General features: G+C 36.8%; 2 protein-coding genes and 1 pseudogene across 2 annotated transcripts; 2 read left to right on the top strand and 1 right to left on the bottom strand.

Annotated features, from left to right (window-relative positions):
- The first annotated feature begins 3,767 nt into the window (after positions 1-3,767).
- Positions 3,768-6,426, top strand: birc5a (baculoviral IAP repeat containing 5a). Its single transcript, XM_063003723.1, has 4 exons — positions 3,768-3,948; positions 5,122-5,231; positions 5,389-5,506; positions 6,145-6,426. The coding sequence occupies exons 1-4, from the start codon at positions 3,841-3,843 to the stop codon at positions 6,235-6,237; spliced, it is 429 nt and encodes a 142-aa protein (XP_062859793.1). The 5' UTR covers positions 3,768-3,840; the 3' UTR covers positions 6,238-6,426.
- Positions 6,427-8,176: 1,750 nt separating this feature from the next.
- Positions 8,177-11,951, top strand: tmem235b (transmembrane protein 235b). The gene is made up of 4 exons (XM_063003944.1): positions 8,177-8,354; positions 9,358-9,417; positions 9,786-9,923; positions 11,716-11,951. The coding sequence occupies exons 1-4, from the start codon at positions 8,177-8,179 to the stop codon at positions 11,949-11,951; spliced, it is 612 nt and encodes a 203-aa protein (XP_062860014.1).
- A 1,416-nt stretch (positions 11,952-13,367) lies between these two features.
- On the bottom strand, positions 13,368-21,406 carry LOC134322074 (uncharacterized; annotated as a pseudogene).
- Positions 21,407-24,187: the final 2,781 nt, after the last annotated feature.

Consider the following 24,187-nt stretch of genomic DNA (forward strand, 5'->3'; position numbering starts at 1 on the left):
GTTTGCCTTAAATAGAATCAGTCTTAATTGTACTGGGCAAAAATCGTTTAAACGGAGTTGCAACAATATGGCTTACCAAGTAAAAAATAATGGTTCATCTCACATTTGCCAATAACACTTTTTGGGATTACACACTCCAAGTCTAAAATGGAATTTTTTTGAAAGACATAAGTTCATTACATTTGGTAGTGCATTCTGAAATAACAATGTCATACCAACACTTAAAATAATGGTGTTTGTGTGGTGAATACTTTAATATATGAAAGATATAATAAAAATGATGGAAATCATTTTAATCTCTTCCAAAAAATGAATGTTAGGTAATCAGATTTCAGAATGGCCTACTCAAGGTTCTAACTCCATTGGTCAAAAACCCTCTACTGTGGCTGCATTAAAGCAGATCTACAAAAATCAGTGGGTCCAAATAATCCCTACAGTGATGTAAAAGTGTTTGGTGGCAGTCATTTTTTTGCTAAAGGTGGCATAACCAGTTTAGGGGGGAGTTACTATTTAACACAGTGTGGGTTTTGTATAAATTGTGTTCTTTAACATACATGAACTGTTTAAATTCTATATTTTCTGTTAAATCAGGTTATTATATCTTTAATCTTGTTATTGATAAAGTTAAAGAAATTAAGTTAAAAGATATTAAACAATGTTAAAAGAAAAGACAAAAATAGGAGTAAATACTACACTATACTACATAATTAAGGGAACTTTTAAATCACACATTGGATCTTAATAAATAAAAAAGATTTAAACTGAAAATCATTAGTGTATAGAGCAGTGTATTTCACCACACTGTAATAAATATAGTTTCCGTATTATTCAGCAGTAATTTTATTTATTTTGATTTGTGTAATTTATTTTCCCTCAGTTAGTGTAAGCAAGTTAATGTAAAACATATTTCTGTAATTTGTGTGATAAATATTATAGACACAGCTAGGCAACAAACTGCTAATGTATTATGAAGGTTCATTATAGCAGATTTTTTTCATTATGCTGTTATTAAACTGTGAATCTTATTAACACATTTCCAATTGTTTTTTTTTTCTGGGCCAAATGTCTCATCACCTCAAATGTTTTGGGAGGTTTGTTTTATTTGTATTTATCTGAAACACCTTTATTATTTTGATCTTTGCATTTGTTACATTCTTTCAAATCTGTCCACTAGTGTCTAGTGCTTTAATATCACACCATTTTGCCAATTTTTTATGGCAACAGTGGAGGTGTTAATCCCATCATTAAGTCATGAGCTGCAGAGAGATCTACTGAATATAGTGTAAAAATAGTAATTCTGTATTATTATTAAACACATCACTAGAGGAGTAAAAATTTAATTACAATATTCATGGCTACTATTACACTTGGCAGTTCTTCAGATTGACCTATTAAGCTGTCTCCCAGAAATATAAATATAATCGGCACACTTATGATTGGCGTCCTTGATAAAGATGGTTTAAAAAGACTTAATCACACACCAACATATATCTATTATCACAGAAATCTATAAATTACGATATATTTCATTTTTGGACCATAAAGCTAAATAGAAAGAAATAGCAGCCATTTTTTGTCATTATTAATGTAAGGAGAGGGACTGCTTATGGAGTTGGTAAACAGAAACATGGTACTTTCTGTGAGCATTTTTATGTGTTTTATGTTGCTTCCTTCAGGTACTTCAGTTTTCTCAGGGTACTTTGGTTTCTTTCAACCTCTTAAACATGCATTAGGTGAATTTTCAACTCTAAATGACCCCTGGGTGTAAGTGAGAAAAGGTGTCCAAGGTGTCCAAGTATTCGCATAGTATCAAATTCCTGCATCTTAGCACTGCATCTAGAGAACTGATCATCTGGAAATAGTAGGCTAAAACAGAATGAAGAAGTAAACACAGAAAAGTAGTGGTTGACAGTTTTGAGGTAGCCCATGCACAAAGCTTATATTTGAACAGATAGGAAAACTGAATTTATTCTTGAGGAGATTTGTAAAGTGCTGGATTATCACAAACACAGAAACAGGGGCTGTCTGTGTACTGATTGAATGACTGGTATTTGCATAAAAACGTTATTTTAGTACATGCAATCATTAAATCCTTACAACATAATACATACATGGATTGTCTCTCTATGTATACTCTCTGTGTGTTAATGAACTGATATCTAACAGCTCTTTTATCTTTTGTTTGTAGGAGGCTGCCTTGTAATGACATAAATGATATAATGTTTATGTCAAACAAATGTAAACCAGTTACTAAATTGCTCGTATTAACTCTGAGGTTTCCCATAACCCTTGGGTTACGAATGGTTTACCATACGAACATTTTGGGTTACAAACGATCTTTTTCAAATTTCAGATTACGAACGGAAATTTGCGAAACACGTGACGTCACGTGTTAACAAGTTAACAAGTTAACTTCGACCGTCTCTCTCTCTCTCTCTCTCTCTCTCTCTCTATATATATATATATATATATATATATATATACAGTGAGCGGACAGCGGACGGTGTTTTTTTGGTGTTTTCTTTATATTTTGTAAAATTCAATATTAAAATGGCCTCAAAGAAGGTGTAGAGGAAGCATCTTCTTCTTCTTCTTCTTCTTTCGGCTTTTTCCCTTTTTTTTTCAGGGGTCGCCACAGCCACATCCTCATGATCGCTCATTGATTTGGCACAATTTTTACACCGGATGCCCTTCCTGACACAACCCTCCCTAATTTATCCGGGCTTGGGACCGGCACTACAATGCACTAGTGCATCTAGCGGCTAGGTATCTATAGGACAATTCAGTGTTTCCAATTAACCTGGTGGCATGTTTTTGGACTGTGGGAGGAAACCGGAGTACCCGGAGGAAACCCACGCGGACACGGGGAGAACATGCAAACTCCGCACAGAAAGGACCCGGATCGCCCCACCTGGGGATTGAACCCAGGACCAGAGGAAGCATAGGGGTGAGAAAATGAACAAATCTATTACTATATCGTTATTCGTAGCTGTCACTGTGTATCAGACAGAGGGGACAGTGAGTGAGAGAGAAGAAGGAAACCGCTGAGTAAAGTATTCGTTCTTTCGTGCAATTACACCTACAAAATACAACACTACTGAAATAAAGTAGGAAATAAAAGAGAAATATGAGAGTTGTTGTTTCTGGTAGATACATTTTTTAAAAAAAGAAGGAAATGTATTATGGTGTACAGTAAAGCACACGTACTGTACTGAAGTGTGGTGTGTGTTTTTTATGTACAGTATTACTGTGTATTGTTGTTTATTATTGTTGATTACAGGAATGTCTATTCTATAATTTAAGATTTAAGGGAAAATATACTATAACAAAAAAGACCATTTAAGACATTAGAAAGGTTAGGTAAGGGGGTGGTTTGGGAGGTCTGGCACGGATTAATTCTATTTACATGATTTCTTATGGGAAAAATAGGTTTAACTAACGAACATTTTGACTTAAGAACAACCCTTTGGAACCAATTACATTCGTACGTCAGGTCTACTGTAATTGGATTAGTCATAATTTGCAGTAACCTAACTATAGTGTGTGTAAACCATAAGATAAAGTTGTTAATGAACATATATAAATAAACGATTAATAAATTGCATTTTATAAAGTAAATTGAAATGGTTTTATTCAGAGCGTTCTACTGTTAAACTGCTGGTCTTTGCCTTTTTTTTTTTTTATCAATTCGCAGCAGCACCACTGGGGGTCGCTGGCTTTTGAACTGCCATTGCGCATGCGTATACCATAACCAATGAAAAGTTGGCATGGGAATTTAAACGACACAGCAGGTCTTGTGTAAGCGTTGTGAGGGTTCAGTTTAGTTCTCTTTTTACCGATATGGATGATATTAATGAAAACCCCACATCAATGTACTTTTATCAAAATAGACTTTCAACATTCTCCGGATGGCCTTTTGAGGAGAACTGCGACTGTACCCCTGAGAATGTAAGTGCAGACGGTGAGAACAGCAACATGTCTGACGACTTTTAATACTAACAGACATATTGGTATGGCATTGTATGATCTAGCTCATTCACAGTATAAAAATAACATTTTAAAACTGTTGCTTTATGTTAACAATTCTTTTATTTATTCTATTACTTTTATTTCAGTTGTACAGCAGTTAACCTCGCAGCCATGAGATTTAGAGTTGTATGGCTGTGGACATGATAAGATGTACATCACGAGTATTACCATGTTTTGGGCCTATTATTTATTTATTAAGATTTTAACGTCATGTTTTACACACTTTGGTTACATTCATGACATTCAAGATTCATCAGTTCACAAGTTATAATGTCAAACACAGTCATGGACAACTTTGGATCTCCAATTCACCTCACTTGCATGTCTGGACTGTGGGAGGAAACTGGAGCTACCGGAGGAAACCCACGGAGACACGGGGAGAACATGCAAATTCCACACAGAAAGAACTTGGACGACCCCACCTGAGAATCGACCCAAGACCTTGCTGTGAGGCGACTGCTACCCACTGAACCACAGTGCTGCCCTGTTATTATTATGCAGGTCCTTAAAAGCAGCTGATTAGATATTAACATTTTATGCATATTTTGCACATTCTACCTATTAAATCCCTTTTAATCGAAATTTAATTTAAATTTTTATTTTTATTTTTTTACATTTTAAAGCACAACAATGCCAGGTAGTGTGACTGCCTAACGATTGAAGCAGATTATTTGTAACTGTCAATAAATAGCTTAACTGTTACAGAAACAAAGTATTTCATATTTTCGTATTTCGTATTTTATTAAGAGTTTTTACAAAGCAGAATGTATAGCTATCACCTGTAATATTTTGCACTGACCAGCAATTGATTTTTTTTTAATCAAAATGAAAAAACTGAATCAATATTGGATATCAGTTTAAACTCAAGCTCTACTGGTACTTTTGTAACTTTCTTATTGATCTTAAGCGTGTGCTGACAATCAGAAACTCAGAAGTTAAATCTGTAATACTGAAACTGACAATATATACATTGGATTACTGTAGCTTAATGCTTATAACAGTGTTTATATTAGAGGTTACTTATTATTATTATTATTATTATTATTAATAGACAATAAATTGATTTTGTTTTTACAAACTTTAATGTTTTAGATGGCTAAAGCTGGATTCATTCACACACCCTCTGCAAACAGCCCTGACATAGCACAGTGCTTCTTTTGTCTAAAAGAGCTGGAGGGATGGGAACCTGAAGATGATCCAGTGTGAGTCCTTTTTTACCTGTTATGAGTTCAGTTCATTAAATTGTTTAATATGACCCTTTCAAACTATTTAATTAAAGTGTTATCTAGCATATGTTTCTGGCTTATGTGGTGTAATTCTTAAATCACACTTCTGATTGTGATATTTTTTTTTATTTAGAAAGGAGCACAAGGCACATTCACCCAACTGTAACTTTATCACAATGAAGAAGTCAGTGGAGTGTCTGACTGTGGAGGAGTTTCTTCGACTCCAGAAAGAGAGACAGAAGTTTATAATTGTACGTATAACTGAAGTAAACTTACCTTGACTGTTCCTAAAAAGGCTAAAATTGTTGTGCTAGAGTGTAATGTTTTGTCCAGACATAATCTTTACTGTTATTTGAGTTATCGAGAGGTCATAATGACTGACTGACTGACTTGTTGAATTATTTAGGTAGAATACCTAACCGACTTTCTCTTAGTTAAGTAAATAAATTAAAATGTTTGAGTGCATTTGCAAACTCAGTATTTATTAATACTGAGTAAGTATGAGTTAAAAAATGGACAACACAGTATTGATTTTCGTATTAAAACTTACTATTAGTATTAGTAGGCCATCGTGACGATGTCCATCTGAAAGAAGTCCACAGACAACAGAAATGTTAAAAGTGGTTGTTGGCAGATCACAAAATTCTTTCATCAGTTTCAAATACAGATTATATCTGGCCAAGTAAGTATGGCAAATATACAGGCTAAATATCTGTGCTGACAGAAAAAATAAAGGTCATAGAATGAATGTTTGTTTCCGTCCTAGTAACAAGTACCAAAGTGTTTTTCCATAATGCTGAAACAAAATGAAATACATACAGTTTTTAGTGTTGCCTATTGCACACTTTAAAATTAATATCAAATTAAATAATGTATTTTAACATTTTAGAAAAAGATGTGCAACCAAGCTATTGACAAATTTGAAGAAGCTGTAAAGCTGAAAAGAGGACAGATCATCCAGACTGCCATGGAGGAAGAATAAAGATGGACAAGCTGTTTGTTCCAGACATTTGTTTGTTGCCTTTTATCCTGTAAAGACTGTACTTGGTTGGAATGACAGTGTGCAGGTGTATATAGTCTTCTATCCAGGAATTTTAAATATGATTATGTTTATCTTTCAGTTCTAATGTAACATTGTTTAATCTGCTGTAAATAAATTGTAAATTGTAAAGTTTCTTTTTTCTTGACTACACAATGGAACTAGTTTTCTTTATGATCATATTAAAGTGTACTTGCATATAGACTGTACCGACTAAATTAATTTCTACTGCAAGTTAATGGTAGTCTTTGCTGTATAAATGCTTTATGTGTAGGCAGTTAAAATTAGGCATGTTCAAACATCAAATCAAATGTGCAATGATCACTTAAGCTGTATCAGATTTTTCTGATTGTCATACTATGAAATGTTATGTATGTCTGTTGCTGTAATGGCTGTGTGGTTTTATGTTACTATCATGCTTAGGTTTTCAGAACTGTATCTATTGGATTTGATCAGTATTGGGCACTACTGTGTCTTTTACTTCAGTCACCGTTTCTGTACATTTTTAAATTCTGTTCACACATTTTGGCTACTTTACATCCGATTGATGATGATGCTAAACTAGTAAATTTTAATTTCTAGGTTTAACTTCTTACCTGCATTTAAACCCTAATTTGTTGTGAACCAGTTAAATTTACAATAAAAGCCAATATTCACTTACTATCGATGTTCAATGTAAACAATTAACCATACAGTGCTGGTTAATATTTACCATACAACATGCCAGCTTTTTTTTTTTTTATTATTAATTACAACATCTAAAATTTTTTCATTTTCTGTAAAATTCATCTTAATATAAAACCAAATGATAATAAACTGTAACATCACACCTATGAGCTTTATGGAGCACTGTGACCATCTTAAACACAGGATCCTATATATAGCAGTGTTGTATGTAGTGCTATTTCTTGTTGGGTAAGACTTTACACAATTGAGAAGTTCATCAGGGAAAATAATGTACAGGTTAGAGATTTTTTCTTGTACATGTCATTGCTGACACTGAAAGTTTAATTTAATTATTAGTATTAAAGCAACCGTTTTTGTTCCTATTCAGGTTTACGTTCCTTGTGGGGCGGCATGGTGGCTAAGTGGGTAGTACTGTTGCCTCACAGCAAGAAGGTCCAGGGTTTGATCTTCAGGTGGGGTGGTCCAGGTCCTTTCTGTGTGGAGTTTGCATGTTCTCCCCGTGTCTGCGTGGGTTTACTCCGGGTGCTCCGGTTTCCTCCCACAGTCCAAAAGACATGCAAGTGAGGTGAATTGAAGATACAAAATTGTCCATGACTGTGTTTAATATAACCTTGTGAACTGATGAATCTTGTGTAATGAGTATCTACCGTTCCTGTCATGAATGTAACCAAAGTGTAAAATATGACGTTAAAATCCTAACAAACATTCCTTGTGTCTGTTTAAATTTGGTTTTCTTTTTTGTGCTGAACTTGGTTCATCTCACTTGAATAATTCGACACTGCTGGTAGTTTTGTTCTGCTCATGACCGAAAACATGCACAAGGTAGTTTGGCTGGTCTTAATTGCTTCTTGTTGCTGATCAAGTAAGTATATTTATTAAGTCAAGTTCTTAATAATTAATAATTAAGTCAAGCACTATAATAGAGACGTACTGTAGGTGCTTTTTTAACCGATCACTGACCCGCAGTGCGATGTTGTTTATGATGTGTTGAAAATGAAGTGTACCGCTGTGCTTTTATAAAAGGAGCTTTGGGAAATTTGGCTGGACTGAATTTGCTCCACTCTGCTCTCTTGTGTTGCGGATTGTCGGTGCTGCTCGTGTGAACCCAGTTTCTGTCTGTCTGTGTGTGATTTTCTATGTAGTGCTTATTAGTAAGTATACACATTGAAAGCTCTGTGCTGATCCAGCTGCTCGCATGGATGTGAGAACTGGTTTTGGATGCGTCGTTCTCAGTGCTGGATTGAGCGGAATTCTCAGTTTCAGCCTCCTGGCACTGGCCATAGCGACCGAGTACTGGTACAGTATAGAGGACAAGAGACCCAACTTCACTGATCCTCAGCATGTACATTCTGGTCTTTGGGGAGTGAAGGATGGTAAGTTACTTTATCTATGTTTTTAAGTTGTTTTTAGTTCAGTTGTACACTAACTGGGTGAAAGCGAGGTTGGTTGGCACAGTGACGGTACAACGAATGTAGTGAATATATTCTTATTACAACCATAAAACTCTCATAAAGTAGGTTAATGATCAGCTACATCTAATGTTAGTTTTAAGAGCCAGACAGGGACAGATTTAATAGGGGGTAGAATTATGGCTTTAGTTAGTATCAGACGAACTGCAAAATTCTAGCTATTTTGCAAAGTAGTAACAGTAAATATTGTCTATAGGATGACAACAGAGGAAATATAAAGAGTCTTTTCTTTATTTTCTGTATTTCTTTATTCTTTTAAACTTGTGTTGATTACCCTTTCACAGTTCTAATTTGTGTTTTCCAAATATTTTGTACCTAATTTGTATGTAAAATTTACCCATTTCACCTTTTAATATTTAGACCATATAAGAAAGACTTGTGCATAAATCACATATGTTTTAAGTGATTGGGTATGTGATAAAATATGTAATTTTTTCGCAATAGGTGATTTAGTTAAACAGTTTGAACATTTGAACAGTCTATGTCCGTTTTAACGTCTTAAATCTATAGAATTATGGAATTAACTAAATATGGAGTAAATCCTTATAGTTAAGAACTGCACATTTTGTCTTAACACAATGATAACTGTACAATTTGTAGTTTTTTAAACTAGGCTTTAAATTACACCCTTGATTAATAATCACATTTGTTACAATTTCATTAATTTAAAAGTAAGTAAAAAAAAAGTGGCGAGTAGTAAATCCATTTCAACTGGGCCACCTTAGTCAATTAGATCCAAATCACCTGCCCTGCCGTTTGCTTATGCCTAGATCCATCCAAGAAAAAAATAACCCTAGCATGTAACAGACTTTATATGGGTGCAGTTGGTTGGCACATATTTACATCATTTTGACTGTTCTTATATGGAAACGTATAATGACTGATTCCCATGGCCTTGTCTCTGTAGATGTACAGCTCTTTTCAGGTGACCCATCAAGATTATCAGAATCAGAAAGGCACATGCAGGGTAAGTAAATTCCTTTATTTATTACATATAACCATGTCTTTAAGTCACATCAAAAAGCAAATAATTAAATGTTTTTATCTAAACAGCTTTGCACAACACAGTGCAAATTATTTAGAGCAGTTCTCATATGCATTGCTGTACACCAGAGGTTCTCAATTCTTTATTCTCTTAGACCCAACTGTGTTCAAAAAAATCTGAGACCCCTTGGCAGGGGTTATGATATTATTCTTACTCTTTCAGCAGGGATGACAAAAGGTATTGTGTTCACTGAGTCTTCATGGTTAGGAACCACTGCTGTACACTACTATTTACATGCTCATGTTGGTCATTGTAAAATATTTGATTAGATGTAATTCCTGTCCCTGCAGCTTTGCATAATGTGATTGCCATCCTGCTGCCTCTTAGTTTGGTGCTTTTGGTGTTTGGAGGAATTTGTGGTCTGGCCAGCTCTCTGGCCCATAGCAGAGTTCTTCTCATCGGAGCTGCCTCCTATTTCCTTCTTTGCAGTAAGTTTTAGCACCCACAAATCTGCTTGTCTATGGCACATTGTTTTGTATTCTTGTGTTCCATGTTGTACATCAGTGTTTCTCAGCCAGTGATTTGGGTCTCAGAAGTGGGTTGCAGTATTATGAAAAAGATCAAATAGGCAGCTTGGACAAAGACTGCAAATGTGGATAGATTTTTTAATCAAATGTTTTTGCCTTCAGAGGCAAAGAAGAAAACAAAAGTAATCTGAAGCTACATTAAGTGTGGATTAATGAGCAATCTTACAAAAAAAGCATGTTAGTATTTTTTAATTTGTCTTATTATTACATTTGTGCAGAATCAAATGTTATTTTTTATATACACATTATTCCATTACATTGTGACTTCAGAACACTGGATAAATAAGGACCTCAGGTGTAACATATTACTGTACCAAGCAGCCCTTCCCCTGATTTATTTTTTATTATTTTAAGGTAATAGTTACCCAGTCACTACCAGATGTTATGAAATGTAATTAGCTTTTTTTTCTACAGGCTCTTTATGAGGAAAGTACTTAGTGATAGCTAACACAAAATTAACTAAAGAGGAGATTTGGAACTGATGCGATTACAGTTTATTATCTTTTAATACCTGTGAGAAAAAACTAGTTTTATTGATTTTTTTAACTCTAGTTTACTGGTAGAGAGAAGATGGTTATGTTTAGCTATTTTTTAATGTTTGGAAAAGTTAAATGTCAGTTTTGAAAAAAATTGCCTTTACACTAATAATAATGGTCCCCTTAGTCTTTTTACTTTCATTACACTGACCTTTGTTAGTTGCACCAGAGACTGTTCTCTTTCTGCAAAATCAAGGCAGTCATGTCATGGATTCAGTATTATCTGTCCTTTTTAGCATAGGTTTTTGAGAGAAGAATGGTTTTGCTGTGGTATTCAACAGATACTTAACTACTAATAGAGCATTATACTAGAGTATTATTAATGTGTATGTGGTGATAAGGGTTTCAGATCTTTCGAAATATTTCTACTGCATCTTTTCAAGTCTCCTACTGCAGCTGAGATATAAAAACATGCCACGTTTTGGCACTGCTTAATTGCTCTGGCACGGTTTTATTGCTCATTTTTCTAAATTGAACCTGAAGTTAATTTGTTCCCCACTGCCTGTCTCAGTCTTATTTAGTCAGTATTCAACCGTCTGCTTTCTGTTTAACATCCAATTTTTGAGAATTATTGTCAGAAAGTTAGTTATACATAATCTCATATAGTCAATATATTAAAATCTAATGACACACATGGTTATGGTTGCACAGATCTTTATCTTTGTGTGACTACTTTGTCTCCTAAATGATCAGCTGCTAAATTTTTGTCTCCAATTTTAGTTGTTGTTGTTTGTCCACCCACTAATGTCTCTGCTATGGTATAACAGCCTTCAGTCTGGGAGGATAAAGGCTAGCACATGCTTTCTTTAAGATGTGTAAAGCAAGCCTTATTGTAACTGCAGCTCCTGCAGGATCCTTAGCAGCTAAAACATTAGGTAATGCATAAGATACGTGTTGCCGCTTTTTTGTAGGTGTTGCCTACCTTAATGTTTTATCCACTTTCATATATTTGGATACTAAAATATTTTTGTATAAATGGAAAGTTACAGTACACCACTGCACAGATATCTGATCATAATGTTTTTTAAGTGGCTAAATTACAACTATATCTAGTTTTTTGTTTCTGAAATAAATTGGATAATTATTTCTGTCTTTTTCTCATTTCATATACAAGTCACATTGTAATTATGTAAATGTGATTATGTTTGTTTTTCCAGGTCTTCTTACATTATCTGGTCTAAGTTTGTATGTAAGCTATTCTCAACACGCCCTGGAGGATGCAGAGAAGAGGATAGGAGTCGAACAGATGGCTATGGTTCACACATCATTCGGCTGGTCAATGTGCCTGGCCTGGATCTCCTTTATCTTGGAAGTGATAAGTGGTTTTCTGCTGCTGCTTGCTGCTTGGATGGCCCAATTAACTCAGTACCAGGAGACTGTGGCCTCAATATAAGATACCCTTTGTCTCCAGTACAAACCAGTGCCATGTTAAGGTAATTATTAAATTACCAAGGAAAAGGCATTAGGGCTTTACACACTTTTATTTCCAATATTTATTCAAGTAAATGTTAACTCTGAATGTTGTAAAATATATTTTACTTGGGTCTATTTGCACACTAAAATATTTGTTTATTTAAATGTTTTACATGTACAAATCCCTTTACCAGAAATGTTGGGAAATTTGGGGCATTTACTAAAATGTGACTTGTTAATTCTCTTAAATCTTTATTTAACTAACAAATGAAAGAAAATATTTTCAATGTTTTAATTAATCAATTTAGTTGTAGTTTGTAAATACTGTATAAGCACATAAAAGTTGCACATAAGCACTGTGTTCCATTACCTTACCTATTAATGAGACATTTTAAGCATTTGTTGAAATTGTTGAAGTTGAGCTGAACACTGTAAGGAGTGTAAAATACATGAACACTAATAGCATAGGCTAAACCTAGGTAGAGCTAATCCTATGCCCACACCTAAAGATGTATTTTCCTTTTATGTTGAACTGCACAACCAAGCAAGAACAAACTAACAGCAAAATGAAAAACAAAACCAGTATACTCCAATCTAGAACAGACCAAGAAATTAACCCAAGCAGGCCAAAGCATGTAAGAGACATAGAAATATAAGACACAACCCATGCATGCAATCAGAGCACTTCCAGACATACTGCTGGGGAAAAGCTGAATAGAGAGCTAAACCAGTCCCAAAACTAAAGCAATACATAAACATACACAGACATAACGTCACGAAATAGTGACTCCCTTATTTTGTTAACCTTTAAAAGACATAAAAAAGACATATTTCCTGCCATAAACATGGCCCAAGGGCAGACATGTTGACTCAACACTAACCTGTTGAACTGCACAATCTGGCAGAGTTTGTCACTCTATTGGTGCTGAATACTGTCTAAAACAGCTTGTCTAAAAGGTTTATAGAAAGTGTTGGGTCACTCTAGTTAGGGTCATAATGGGTCCAATTTCCCCAAAACCTGTGTAATGCAGTGATGAACTCCAGACAGGACACCAATCCTTAGCAACTTTCTCCATGTCCAGATGCAAACTGTAACTTGCATGTGCATGGTGATTTTTGGAGCAGTGGCTTCTTTCTTGCTGAGCAGCCTTTTAGATCATGATGATATACAGAAAAGCACAAGGACAAAAACAGACTAACCTGTGATATGGGAAGTTAGACTAACCTGTCCCCACCTTGTCAGTGTTTGCATGTCACTGTAATCCCAATGACATACTGTATGATCTAAACACTACAAAATGTATTTACCTTAAGGAATCAGTCTTATATACATGTTTACTTATAAAAGTAATGCATTTAAGTCAGTAATGTCTGAATTAACAAGTCAAACCACTTTTAGAACTTTTATTAGCATGATATTCAGCTGTGACAAAGAGAAAAATTGCACACATTTCTGGTCAGAACAATAGTTGCCAATAGCAACAAAGTTAATTGACTTCCATGCACACATCAAATGTGGGTATGCACTAGAGAGAGATTAAAGGCAGTGCAATGCTGTTTGTGGACGGTTTGTCCACAGGATTTCATTAACTTAGGCACATTCATTGCACTGCTATAAAAGCTGTATCACAGCTGCACCTGAAAGATGTGCTGTGTGATTAGTGTGTAGCACAGGGCTGTTTTATCATCCTGGCCATCATGCCAATCAATCTCCAGATCAAGTTGCCTAATGCCTGTGCTTTTGATTATGACTGTCACACTATCAATTATAACAGTGGGTAATTAAACATTAGTGCACAGAATATACATAACAGGACTGCAGGATTTGTTTTCTATTCTAACCATTTTTATCATTCAAATAATGAAAAACATAGTATGCATTTAAATACAGTACACTGCAAAAATAATACATACAGCTGTTTCAGTCAGAAAATCCTGCTTTTGCACCCATAATGATGTTTAAGCAATCACACAGTGCCAAATTAGGTTTCTAATTAATTTCAGTAGTAGTAGTAGTAGTATTTGAGTTTTATTGCCATTTCAACATTCATGGCATTTAATTGGTGACATTTATGATCATACTTTGTTAATTATGTTCTGGAATAACTGTTTTTGTATTAATGTCCATATTTATATAAAGCATATGTTTGTTTTGCTGATATTTACTCTTTAAGGTTTCCATCTTAGTAATTTGTCCTCTGTAGTGTTGAGGTATGGGCAGTCAAGTAGGATATGTTTTACTGTCAGTGGAAATTTGCATAGTTGGCAAGTTGGTGCTACTTCATCTATTAATTGGTGGTAGTGTGTGAGGTTGGTATGTCCCAACTGGTGGCATCTGGTGCAAGTTATCTGGTTTATTTGTTTGTGTACTCTGTCCAATACTGGGGATGATTCTGTGGAGCTTGTTTCCTTGTTCCAATCTGTTTCCCGTCTGTCTGTATTGTAGGCAAATAAAATGGATGATGTCGATGGTGGAATGTAACAGTTGGTGGTTTTTCTTTTCTGCTTTTTGCCATCCTATCTGCATGTTCATTACCTGTAAACCCATTATGGCCTGCAGAAGATGATTTGCTATTGTTGCTTCTGTAGTGAGTTTGCTTCGGTGGGTTTACTGTTGTGGATTGATCTGTGTTTACTGTTTTCATGGTTTTTAGGTAGGATTTTGAGTCTGAACATAACAACAGTAATTTTTCATGCTCTTTCTATGTAATGCAAGCCGCAGGATGTGGGACGTGGAGGTTTTGGTCCTTTCCTTGTTTTAGAAAGAGGAAGATTATGGCTTCTTTCAATATTGTTCAAATATTCCCCATTTTCAGTACTGTCTTTATGATTAAAGCAGTAGAGACTGTAGAGACTAAATGTTTCATCAGTTGGTAGTGAATGTTATCTGGTTAGCAGGTCAACCATTGCAAAGGTTTGTACTATGGTTTGTTACTGTCCGAATTAAAGTGTTTGTTTATGGTTCTGGTACTTCTCGTATTCTTTTTTAAACTGCCATGTTTGTGTTGTTGTTGCGCCTGTGTTCTGCACAGGGTTGTAATTATATACAGCTACAGGAGAATATATGGAGATGATAGCTGGCTTAAGAGCATATTATGATAGCTCTGTGTAGTGTGACATGAATTGCCATTGCTTAAATGTTTGTGTGGTGCGATCGCGCTGTTGATGATACCATTTCTTGGGCAGCTGTAGCCTAGCAGTTAAGGTACTGGACTAGTAATCAGAAGGTTGCTGGTTCAAACCTCACCACTGCCAGGGTGCTGCTGTTGGGCCCTTGAGCAAGACCCTTAACCCTCAATTGCTCAGACTGCATAGTGTCACAGTACTGTAGGTCGCTTTGGATCAGTCATCTGCTAAATACCAAAAATGTAAATTTATATTTCTTATAAAGAAACCTGTGCCCCCTGTCGGGCGTTGTGTTCGGACCATATGTGTTATACATGGTATATTTATTGAGTCTGGTCCACAGACACCTTATGGCAAACAAAGTGCCCCAGTAAGGGAGTGCTGAGGACCTATTCTTCCCCAGGTCCACACAGGGGCAATCTATTAAATAGTTATATTTACAACTAAAATGCATTTTATGTGTGATATAAATTTGAAAAAATACTTTTGATGTGGAGTGATAATGGAGTAAACAATTCCTGTCTTGGTTGAGATTACTAAACAGTGTTATTTAAATTAAACTAAATGTGTTTGCTAGTTTTTTAAATCGGTTTTATTGCTGATTTTAGACTAATCTGTTGGGCCACAAAATGGGCTTTCTTTATAGCTAGCTGAGTGTCCTCCTCGCTAATGCCCAGATGCCATACAGCTCTCACGGTGCCTCCAACATGAGGGAACATCAGCACCTGTACACCTCGGTCCAGAGCTTTCACCTCCTCTTCAGTCACCTTCTCCATCAGCTCACAGAACTCATCAGGACTTGGCCCAGAAGCTCGCAAACTAAAGCGCACTATTTGGTATCAACCGCAGACACGTCCACCTGATAAAGAGGTGGATCACACTCTGCCAGACCTGTAGATAAAGAGACTTTATATTACATGTTTTCAATTGGATATCTTATGTTGATTGTGTTATTATTAAATGCTGTCAAGTCAATTCAGACTCCTAATGACCGTATGGATAGTGTTTTAGAACAAACTGTCTTCTCTTTGGGTCTTCAGGGTTGTTTCTCTGTTTGTAATCATCCATCTTGTTACTGGGCGTCATTCTGCTCTTTTACCTTCAACTTTTGCAAGCAAATTGTCTTTTCCAATGAACTGGTTCTCCAAATTTTACCAAAAGAAGATAGTATCAGTTTGGTTATCTGGGCTTCGAGTAAAAAGTGAGGTTTCACTTGGCTGAGGATGCATTTCTTTGTCTACTTTGCCATCCAAGTTATTCTCAAAACTCACCAAAGTTTAAAGTCCAGCTTCCACAGTCAAGTCAATTCAGATCTTTGGAGAGACAAATCTCAGGGACCTGGAACCCTTGAAATGAATCTCAATCCTAAACAAATCTCAGGGACCTGGAACCCTTGAAATGAATCTCAATCCTAAACAAATCTCAGGGACCTGGAACCCTTGAAATGAATCTCAACTTCTAAACTCTCCTATTGGAACCTAGTTTCTTACCATCTACATAAGTAGGTGGATTGAAAATTCTAAATTGGCCACAGGTATCAGTAGGTGAAAGGGTGAGATTGTTGCATTGTCCCAGTGTTTCCTAACAGGCTCTGAAATCTTTTGAAACACTTATCAAGCTTTTAAATTTTTACTGACTGGCCCCACATGGCCTGACTTTAGTTCAATCCAATGTTCATTCAGAGAAAAAATCAGACAATTTTCAGGTTAAATCGTTAGCCTCAGTCTTACATAAACAGCTAAGATATTTTAAGTTTTTAGTTTAATTACAATGCCTGTCAAAATATCTCATTTTAAAAATTATTTTCTTTCTCAGATTCCATTACTGAACAGACTAAACACTGTCTATTTTGCAAACCAATTATGTGACACTCAAGTTACAGTTAATGTTTTAACATGCATATATTACCTTTAGCAAAGTTCCTGGCATTCGTGTGGTCCACTTTCAGTCTAGCCACCATGTCTAACAAGGCAATCTTTCCAGCTGCTGCTAAAATGCCTGACTGGCGCATTCCACCACCCAATGCTTTACGAGCACGCACTGCTCTCTGGATGAAGTCCTTGGACCCAGCAAGTATGGTCCCTGCTGGTGCCCCCAATCCCTGCCAAATACAGCATAGGTAAAGTCAAACATTGACATACACTTGTAAGCCATATGTCATAGCAATTTCTGAATTTAACGTTTCCATCAGGACAGTGAAGAAAATTTGGCCGGACTCCATGGTGCACACCATACTTTAAGGGTCACATTAAGGGTCGACTGTAATACACCTGAGGGAATTTGCATAGACCTGCATAGTTCTGGGACACAGTTCTGTTCAGTAAAAATTAAAACTTAAACTGTTTAGACATTTGGATCAACAGTTTGGGTGAAGATAGTTGAGGCCAGAAGAATACTACTTCCACAGTCAAGCATGGAGTTGGGACCACAATGATGTGGTGATGTTTTCTGCTGCAGGAATTGGCAAACTTCACCATGCGACAAGCATCATGGATTCACAGAAATACCAAGGCATTTTGTGAGTAAATTAAACCTGATAGAAATACAGTATATGGGTAATGAATGGGTCCTACCTTGGACAGACACACACTAACAGTGTGGCAGTGTTTAAGTATGACTGAAGGATGCACACCCTGTGCCACTGCTGCATTCATTAGCCTTGCACCATCCATATGAACAGCAAGTCCATATTTGTCAGCTAGTGAGTGTAGCTGATTGGGAAAGTTTAGATCATATTAATACCACAAAACAAAATTTAAACAAATGTAAAATTTTAACTTTATTCTTACTAGATAGACCTATAGTTTATAGTCTGCACTGTCTCTAACCTCCTGCAGGAAAGACAGAGGGAGGACTCGTCCACCCATGATGTTGTGTGTGTTTTCGACACACACCAGGCGAGAGCGAGGGTAGTGGGCATCGGGGTAACCATGACGGATCTTTGATTCCAGCTGCTCTAGATCAAATGTTCCATCAGCCAGAGTTGTGAGAGTGGTGGAGTGAACTCCAGCGAGCTGTGGAAATTAATCAGGTGTCTTTTATCAGCATTCACTACATTTCAATCAGACACTGAGATGATTTGGCATACAACAGGTTAGTTTAAATATCCAGCTACAAACTAATATCCCCATTTCCAGAGAAGTTGGGACATTTTGTAAAATGCAATTAATCTGTGATTGAAAAACTGACCACAGCACATATTTGTGAGGTCAGTTTGGGCCTAGAACTGCATAGAGCTTTCTTTTTGTGAGTTTCAGGCTGAACTGCTTAATGAAGCCGTGGACTGTGTTAAGTGGTTTGTTTTTCGATGTCATCCCTAGCCATATTTCACAGTATCTTAATGATTTTTCATGCAATGCCATATGAGGGCTAGAAGGTCTCACACATTCAACAGTGGTATCTAGCTTTGCCCTACAATAACTGAGATTTCTCTGAATTATCAGAATCTTTTTACAATATTATGTATGGTACATGGTGAAAGATCTAAGTTAGATTCAATCTTGCATTGAGAAATGTTTATTGTTTCAATGCAACCTGAGTATTCTATGACCCTTGTCCTCTTATTTTTCCCCACGCCCAAAGTTGAGAGTTTTGCAGGTATCAAATTCAACATTTTTATATCAACAAAACACAATCAAGTTGGTCGCCAAAAGATTAAGAATAATTTATGTACTTTTGTCAGTCAAATAAAGATTCATAAGAAGTAACAATATCACAGATTCTTGTTACAAGGTGTCCCAGCTTTCTTAAAAATGGGGTTTGTCATTTACAATAATTATGTCAATATACAATGTTCAAATCTAAAATCAACAGGTAATTAAAAGCTCCCACATATATGATGTTCCTGATTTTATTCTTCTTACCTGCGCACTCCCACCCTGCTCATAGACGTGTATATGAGAGAGATCCCCCAATATAACCTCATCCCCCCTCTCTCTGCAGTGCACCATAACTGAAAAAAGGCAAACATACTGAATATACCATTAATCTCAGGCCGTTTATGTGCTGTCACATGTGCTGCTGCATATCTCAGAGTATAACCAAATGCTACAATATTATGCAATAGTTTAAGCACGTCAGGTCAAATTCCATGTTTTGTTCATCTTAGAGTCAAATAATTAAACAATCCCTGCATGGAAGAAAGAGTCGAGACTTAGAATTTGTTTCTGTGACATTCTGTGACCAAACACATTTAGTAGGGATGACTAGCATTAATTATTGGGAATTATTGTACAATTCAGATCAACAACAAATCAAACATTCATTTGACGAGCAAACCTTAGTGTTAACTAGCCAAGACCTAAATTTGCTACACCCTCAAAAATTTGCTACACCACTTCTGTACACCATTAAAAATCTTACCTGCAATAAGGTTGCTCATGGTCCCTGTGGGTACAAACAAAGCTGCCTCCATGCCAAACATATCTGCTGCTATTTCCTGCAGCTCTGCAAAAACACAAGGATAAAAACAAAAAGTTTGATAAATCCATGTTAAACATGGATGTGCCTTTAAAAAAAGAAATAAAATACAAAACAGCAGCAATTTTAGTGTTTAAGTGTTAGTCAAGTCAGTCTGTGAAACCAGACAACAACGGAACATCTGGTTTACTATGATATACTGTATAGGGACAGTGGTAGCTTAGTGGGTAGAGCTATGGGTTACCAACAAGAAGGTTATTAGTTTGAATCCCGGCTCTGCAGTCATTGCTGGGCCCATGAGCAAGGTCCTTAAAACTCTTGGCTCCAGAGGTGGCCCTGTGATGTGACTCCAGCTTCAGAAAAAATTACACAAGATTCATCAGTTCACAAGTTTTTAATGTCAAACACAGTCATGGACAATTTTATATCTCCAATTCACCTCACTTACATGTTATTGCACTGTGGGTGGAAACCAGAGCTCCCGGAGGAAACCCATACAGACATGGGGAGCAGGGGCGGAGCCAGGGGGTGGCCAGTGGTGGCCATGGCCACCATAAATGAATCTTCGGCCACCCCTCCGGCCCCCCCATCACCGCTTTGCCGGCAACCTTTTTTGCGGAAGCATTTCTGCACGCAAGTGTTCTCACAGGGACGCAATTCAACAGCGCACCTCAAAGAAGTAGTTCTCCCCCAAAACCGTGCAGTAATACACTCAACATAAATGTCAACCACCAACACAATTACAGAAGTAGTACTACATAGTGCTACTAGTACTATATAGTAGTATTTGTGGCGAGCTACGAATAAAGGCGCAACCGGGCTCTGCGCGTTCCAGTGTAGCCAAATTGGGCGGATTTTGTTGGAAAACAATTTAATAGCAGTTAAATAACACTTCTATTTAAAAGAATATATTCAGTTTTAAGAAGCTCCAGCATTGTAGAAGGCTGTTAAAAGTAAAGTCTATTTTCAATGCTGATTTGGCCTAATAGTGTTGGTCAGTCTGTATCATATTCTTGAAAGAAAATTTAAATTTGTTTTCCATGCATTCACACTAGCATGTTCTGGGGTTCAAATGAGTCTCATCATTACACACAAGTTGGCAGCCAAATGATAAAGTATTGCAAAGGAATAGGTTTTGAAATTCTTCCTCATAATGTTAAGGTTATAGGCTATATTCTGGTTTTTCACTTGTCAGGGAAAATGAAGAGAGAAAAAAAGCTTATTATTCTTCGTGATGTAATTCTACATGGCACTTACTGCCTGTATAGGTAAATGAGTGAGTGACCACATACAAAAAGGTATCAGTTTCTGTGCCACCCGTGTGAGCAATGGTCTCAGTCTGGCCACCCCTATGAAAATTGTCTGGCTCCGCCACTGATGGGGAGAACATGCAAACTCCACACAGAAAGCAATATATTAAAATAAACAAGCTAATTTTAAAGAACTATTTATAAAGAACTATTTATATGACACAAATAAAGGCCAGTTCTGTGTAAGTTTATTTAATCATTTGAGCTTTTTTAAAATTTCTAACAGCTAGGTGACCGTCCAGGTTGTGAAGTCAGTCGTAATAATGAGCAAATGATATAGTACAGTGCGGCTGATTTTCTGACCATTGACGGTGGGATCTTCCCCGAACACATCGTCCCCGACTCGGGCCTGTGCCATGGCGCTGCGCATTGCCGTTCCGGGTACAGTTACTGTATCACTGCGCAAATCCACAGTGTACCAACCGCCTGGTCCTCGATCCGCAGCTTCTGCACCACTGCTGCTGCGGTACAGCCTGGTACTGCCCGCTCCCAGTATACCAGCTGCACTGCGGATCCGCTCCCGACCCGCCCGCTGTCTCACACTCCGCAGAAGTGCACCTACAGACCCCGTACACGACATGTTTTAGTTAAGACCTCCAGCGACTACAGAACTCAGCCTGAGAAACCGCGATCACATCCTGACACACAGCACAACAGCAAGACGTGAATAATGGAACGTGTGTCATCGATAAGAATCTACAGAATCAGAATCTGTATTTAATGCACCAAAGAAGACAAATACAAAGTAATAAATTAAAATAAACGAGCTCATTTTAAAGAACCATCTTTTGCCTCCAGAAGAGCTTTATTGCTGTATTTTGAGGCACTCATTTTTTGTTCATTTTTTGTTCTGCGGTATTATTGATGTAGCGAGTATTAAGGTAGCAAAACATTATATATAAATATTAATAAAAATATATGTAATTAGTGGAGACATAAAGCAAAGTTGTCAACTTTTTATTAGTTTAACTGCAGCAAAACCTTCTGTAAAATAAAACCTGGTAAGGGTTGCAGTGGGTCTGATTCATTGGGCGAAATGTAGGAAGCACCCTGAACAGGACGCAAATCCTTCACACACACACACACACACACACACACACACACACACTTTTAGTAGCTCCAGCTAACCTGACTGATTGTCTTTGGACTTTTGGAGAAAACCCAAACAGGTGACAGCACTGTGCCTGCATGTCGTCGCGATTTGTCTAAAACAGCTTGTCTAAAAGGTTTATAGAAAGTGTTGGGTCACTCTAGTTAGGGTCATAATGGGTCCAATTTCCCCAAAACCTGTGTAATGCAGTGATGAACTCCAGACAGGACACCAATCCTTAGCAACTTTCCCCATGTCCAGATGCAAACTGTAACTTGCATGTGCATGGTGATTTTTGGAGCAGTGGCTTCTTTCTTGCTGAGCAGCCTTTTAGATCATGATGATATACAGAAAAGCACAAGGACAAAAACAGACTAACCTGTGATATGGGAAGTTAGACTAACCTGTCCCCACCTTGTCAGTGTTTGCATGTCACTGTAATCCCAATGACATACTGTATGATCTAAACACTACAAAATGTATCAGTCTTATATACATGTTTACTTATAAAAGTAATGCATTTAAGTCAGTAATAAACCAGAATGTCTGAATTAACAAGTCAAACCACTTTTAGATGCCAGTAGCAACAAAGTTTGTGGACGTTTTGTCCACAGGATTTCATTAACTTAGGCACATTTATTGCACTGCTATAAAAGCTGTATCACAGCTGCACCTGAAAGATGTGCTGTGTGATTAGTGTGTAGCACAGGGCTGTTTTATCATCCTGGCCATCATGCCAATCAATCTCCAGATCAAGTTGCCTAATGCCTGTGCTTTTGACTTTTTTGCAGGACTGCAGGATTTGTTTTCTATTCTAACCATTTTTATCATTCAAATAATGAAAAACATAGTATGCATTTAAATACAGTACACTGCAGAAATAATACATACAGCTGTTTCAGTCAGAAAATCCTGCTTTTGCACCCATAATGATGTTTAAGCAATCACACAGTGCCAAATTAGGTTTCTAATTAATTTAAGTAGTAGTAGTATTTGAGTTTTATTGCCATTTCAACATTCATGGCATTTAATTGGTGACATTTATGATCATACTTTATGAATTATGTTCTGGAATAACTGTTTTTGTATTAATCAAGTAGGAAATGTTTTACTGTCAGTGGAAATTTGCGTGGTTGGCAAGTTGGTGCTACTTCATCTATTAATTGGTGGTAGTGTGTGAGGTTGGTATGTCCCATCTGGTGGCATCTGGTGCGAGTTATCTGGACCTTTTGATTTATTTGTTTGTGTACTCTGTCCAATACTGGGGATGATTCTGTGGAGCTTGTTTCCTTGTTCCAATCTGTTTCCCGTCTGTCTGTATTGTAGGCAAATAAAATGGATGATGTCAATGGTGGAATGTAACAGTTGGTGGTTTTTCTTTTCTGCTTTTTGCCATCCTATCTGCATGTTCATTACCTGTAAACCCATTATGGCCTGCAGAAGATGATTTGATATTGTTGCTTCTGTAGTGAGTTTGCTTCGGTGGGTTTACTGTTGTGGATTGATCTGTGTTTACTGTTTTCATGGTTTTTAGGTAGGATTTTGAGTTTGAACATGTTAGTAATTTTTCATGCTGTTCTTTCTATGTAATGCAAGCCGCAGGATGTGGGACGTGGAGGTTTTGGTCCTTTCCTTGTTTTAGAAAGAGGAAGATTATGGCTTCTTTCAATATTGTTCAAATATTCCCCATTTTCAGTACTGTCTTTATGATTAAAGCTGTAGAGACTAAATGTTTCATCAGTTGGTAGTGAATGTTATCTGGTTAGCAGGTCAACCATTGCAAAGGTTTGTACTATGGTTTGTTACTGTCCAAATTAAAGTGTTTGTTTATGGTTCTGGTACTTCTTGTATTCTTTTTTAAACTGCCATGTTTGTGTTGTTGTTGCGCCTGTGTTCTGCACAGGGTTGTAATTATATACAGCTACAGGAGAATATATGGAGATGATAGCTGGCTTAAGAGCATATTATGATAGCTCTGTGTAGTGTGACATGAATTGCCATTGCTTAAATGTTTGAGTTGTGTGATCGCGCTGTTGATGATACCATTTCTTGGGCAGCTGTAGCCTAGCAGTTAAGGTACTGGACTAGTAATCAGAAGGTTGCTGGTTCAAACCTCACCACTGCCAGGGTGCTGCTGTTGGGCCCTTGAGCAAGACCCTTAACCCTCAATTGCTCAGACTGCATAGTGTCACAGTACTGTAGGTCGCTTTGGATCAGTCATCTGCTAAATACCAAAAATGTAAATTTATATTTCTTATAAAGAAACCTGTT

The sequence above is a fragment of the Trichomycterus rosablanca genome, chromosome 10 (genome assembly GCF_030014385.1).
Source record: "Trichomycterus rosablanca isolate fTriRos1 chromosome 10, fTriRos1.hap1, whole genome shotgun sequence".
Taxonomy (NCBI): Eukaryota; Metazoa; Chordata; class Actinopteri; order Siluriformes; family Trichomycteridae; genus Trichomycterus; species Trichomycterus rosablanca.

Bases quoted from the DNA above. Each gene is read 5' to 3' on its own strand.
- tmem235b (XM_063003944.1), top strand. From the start codon at position 8,177: ATGGATGTGAGAACTGGTTTTGGATGCGTCGTTCTCAGTGCTGGATTG. The intron at 8,355-9,357 runs GTAAGTTACTTT...TTGTCTCTGTAG, and splicing joins TCTTTGGGGAGTGAAGGATG to ATGTACAGCTCTTTTCAGGT. The intron at 9,418-9,785 runs GTAAGTAAATTC...CTGTCCCTGCAG, and splicing joins ATCAGAAAGGCACATGCAGG to CTTTGCATAATGTGATTGCC.
- birc5a (XM_063003723.1), top strand. From the start codon at position 3,841: ATGGATGATATTAATGAAAACCCCACATCAATGTACTTTTATCAAAAT. The intron at 3,949-5,121 runs GTAAGTGCAGAC...TTAATGTTTTAG, and splicing joins GCGACTGTACCCCTGAGAAT to ATGGCTAAAGCTGGATTCAT. The intron at 5,507-6,144 runs GTACGTATAACT...TTAACATTTTAG, and splicing joins AGAGACAGAAGTTTATAATT to AAAAAGATGTGCAACCAAGC.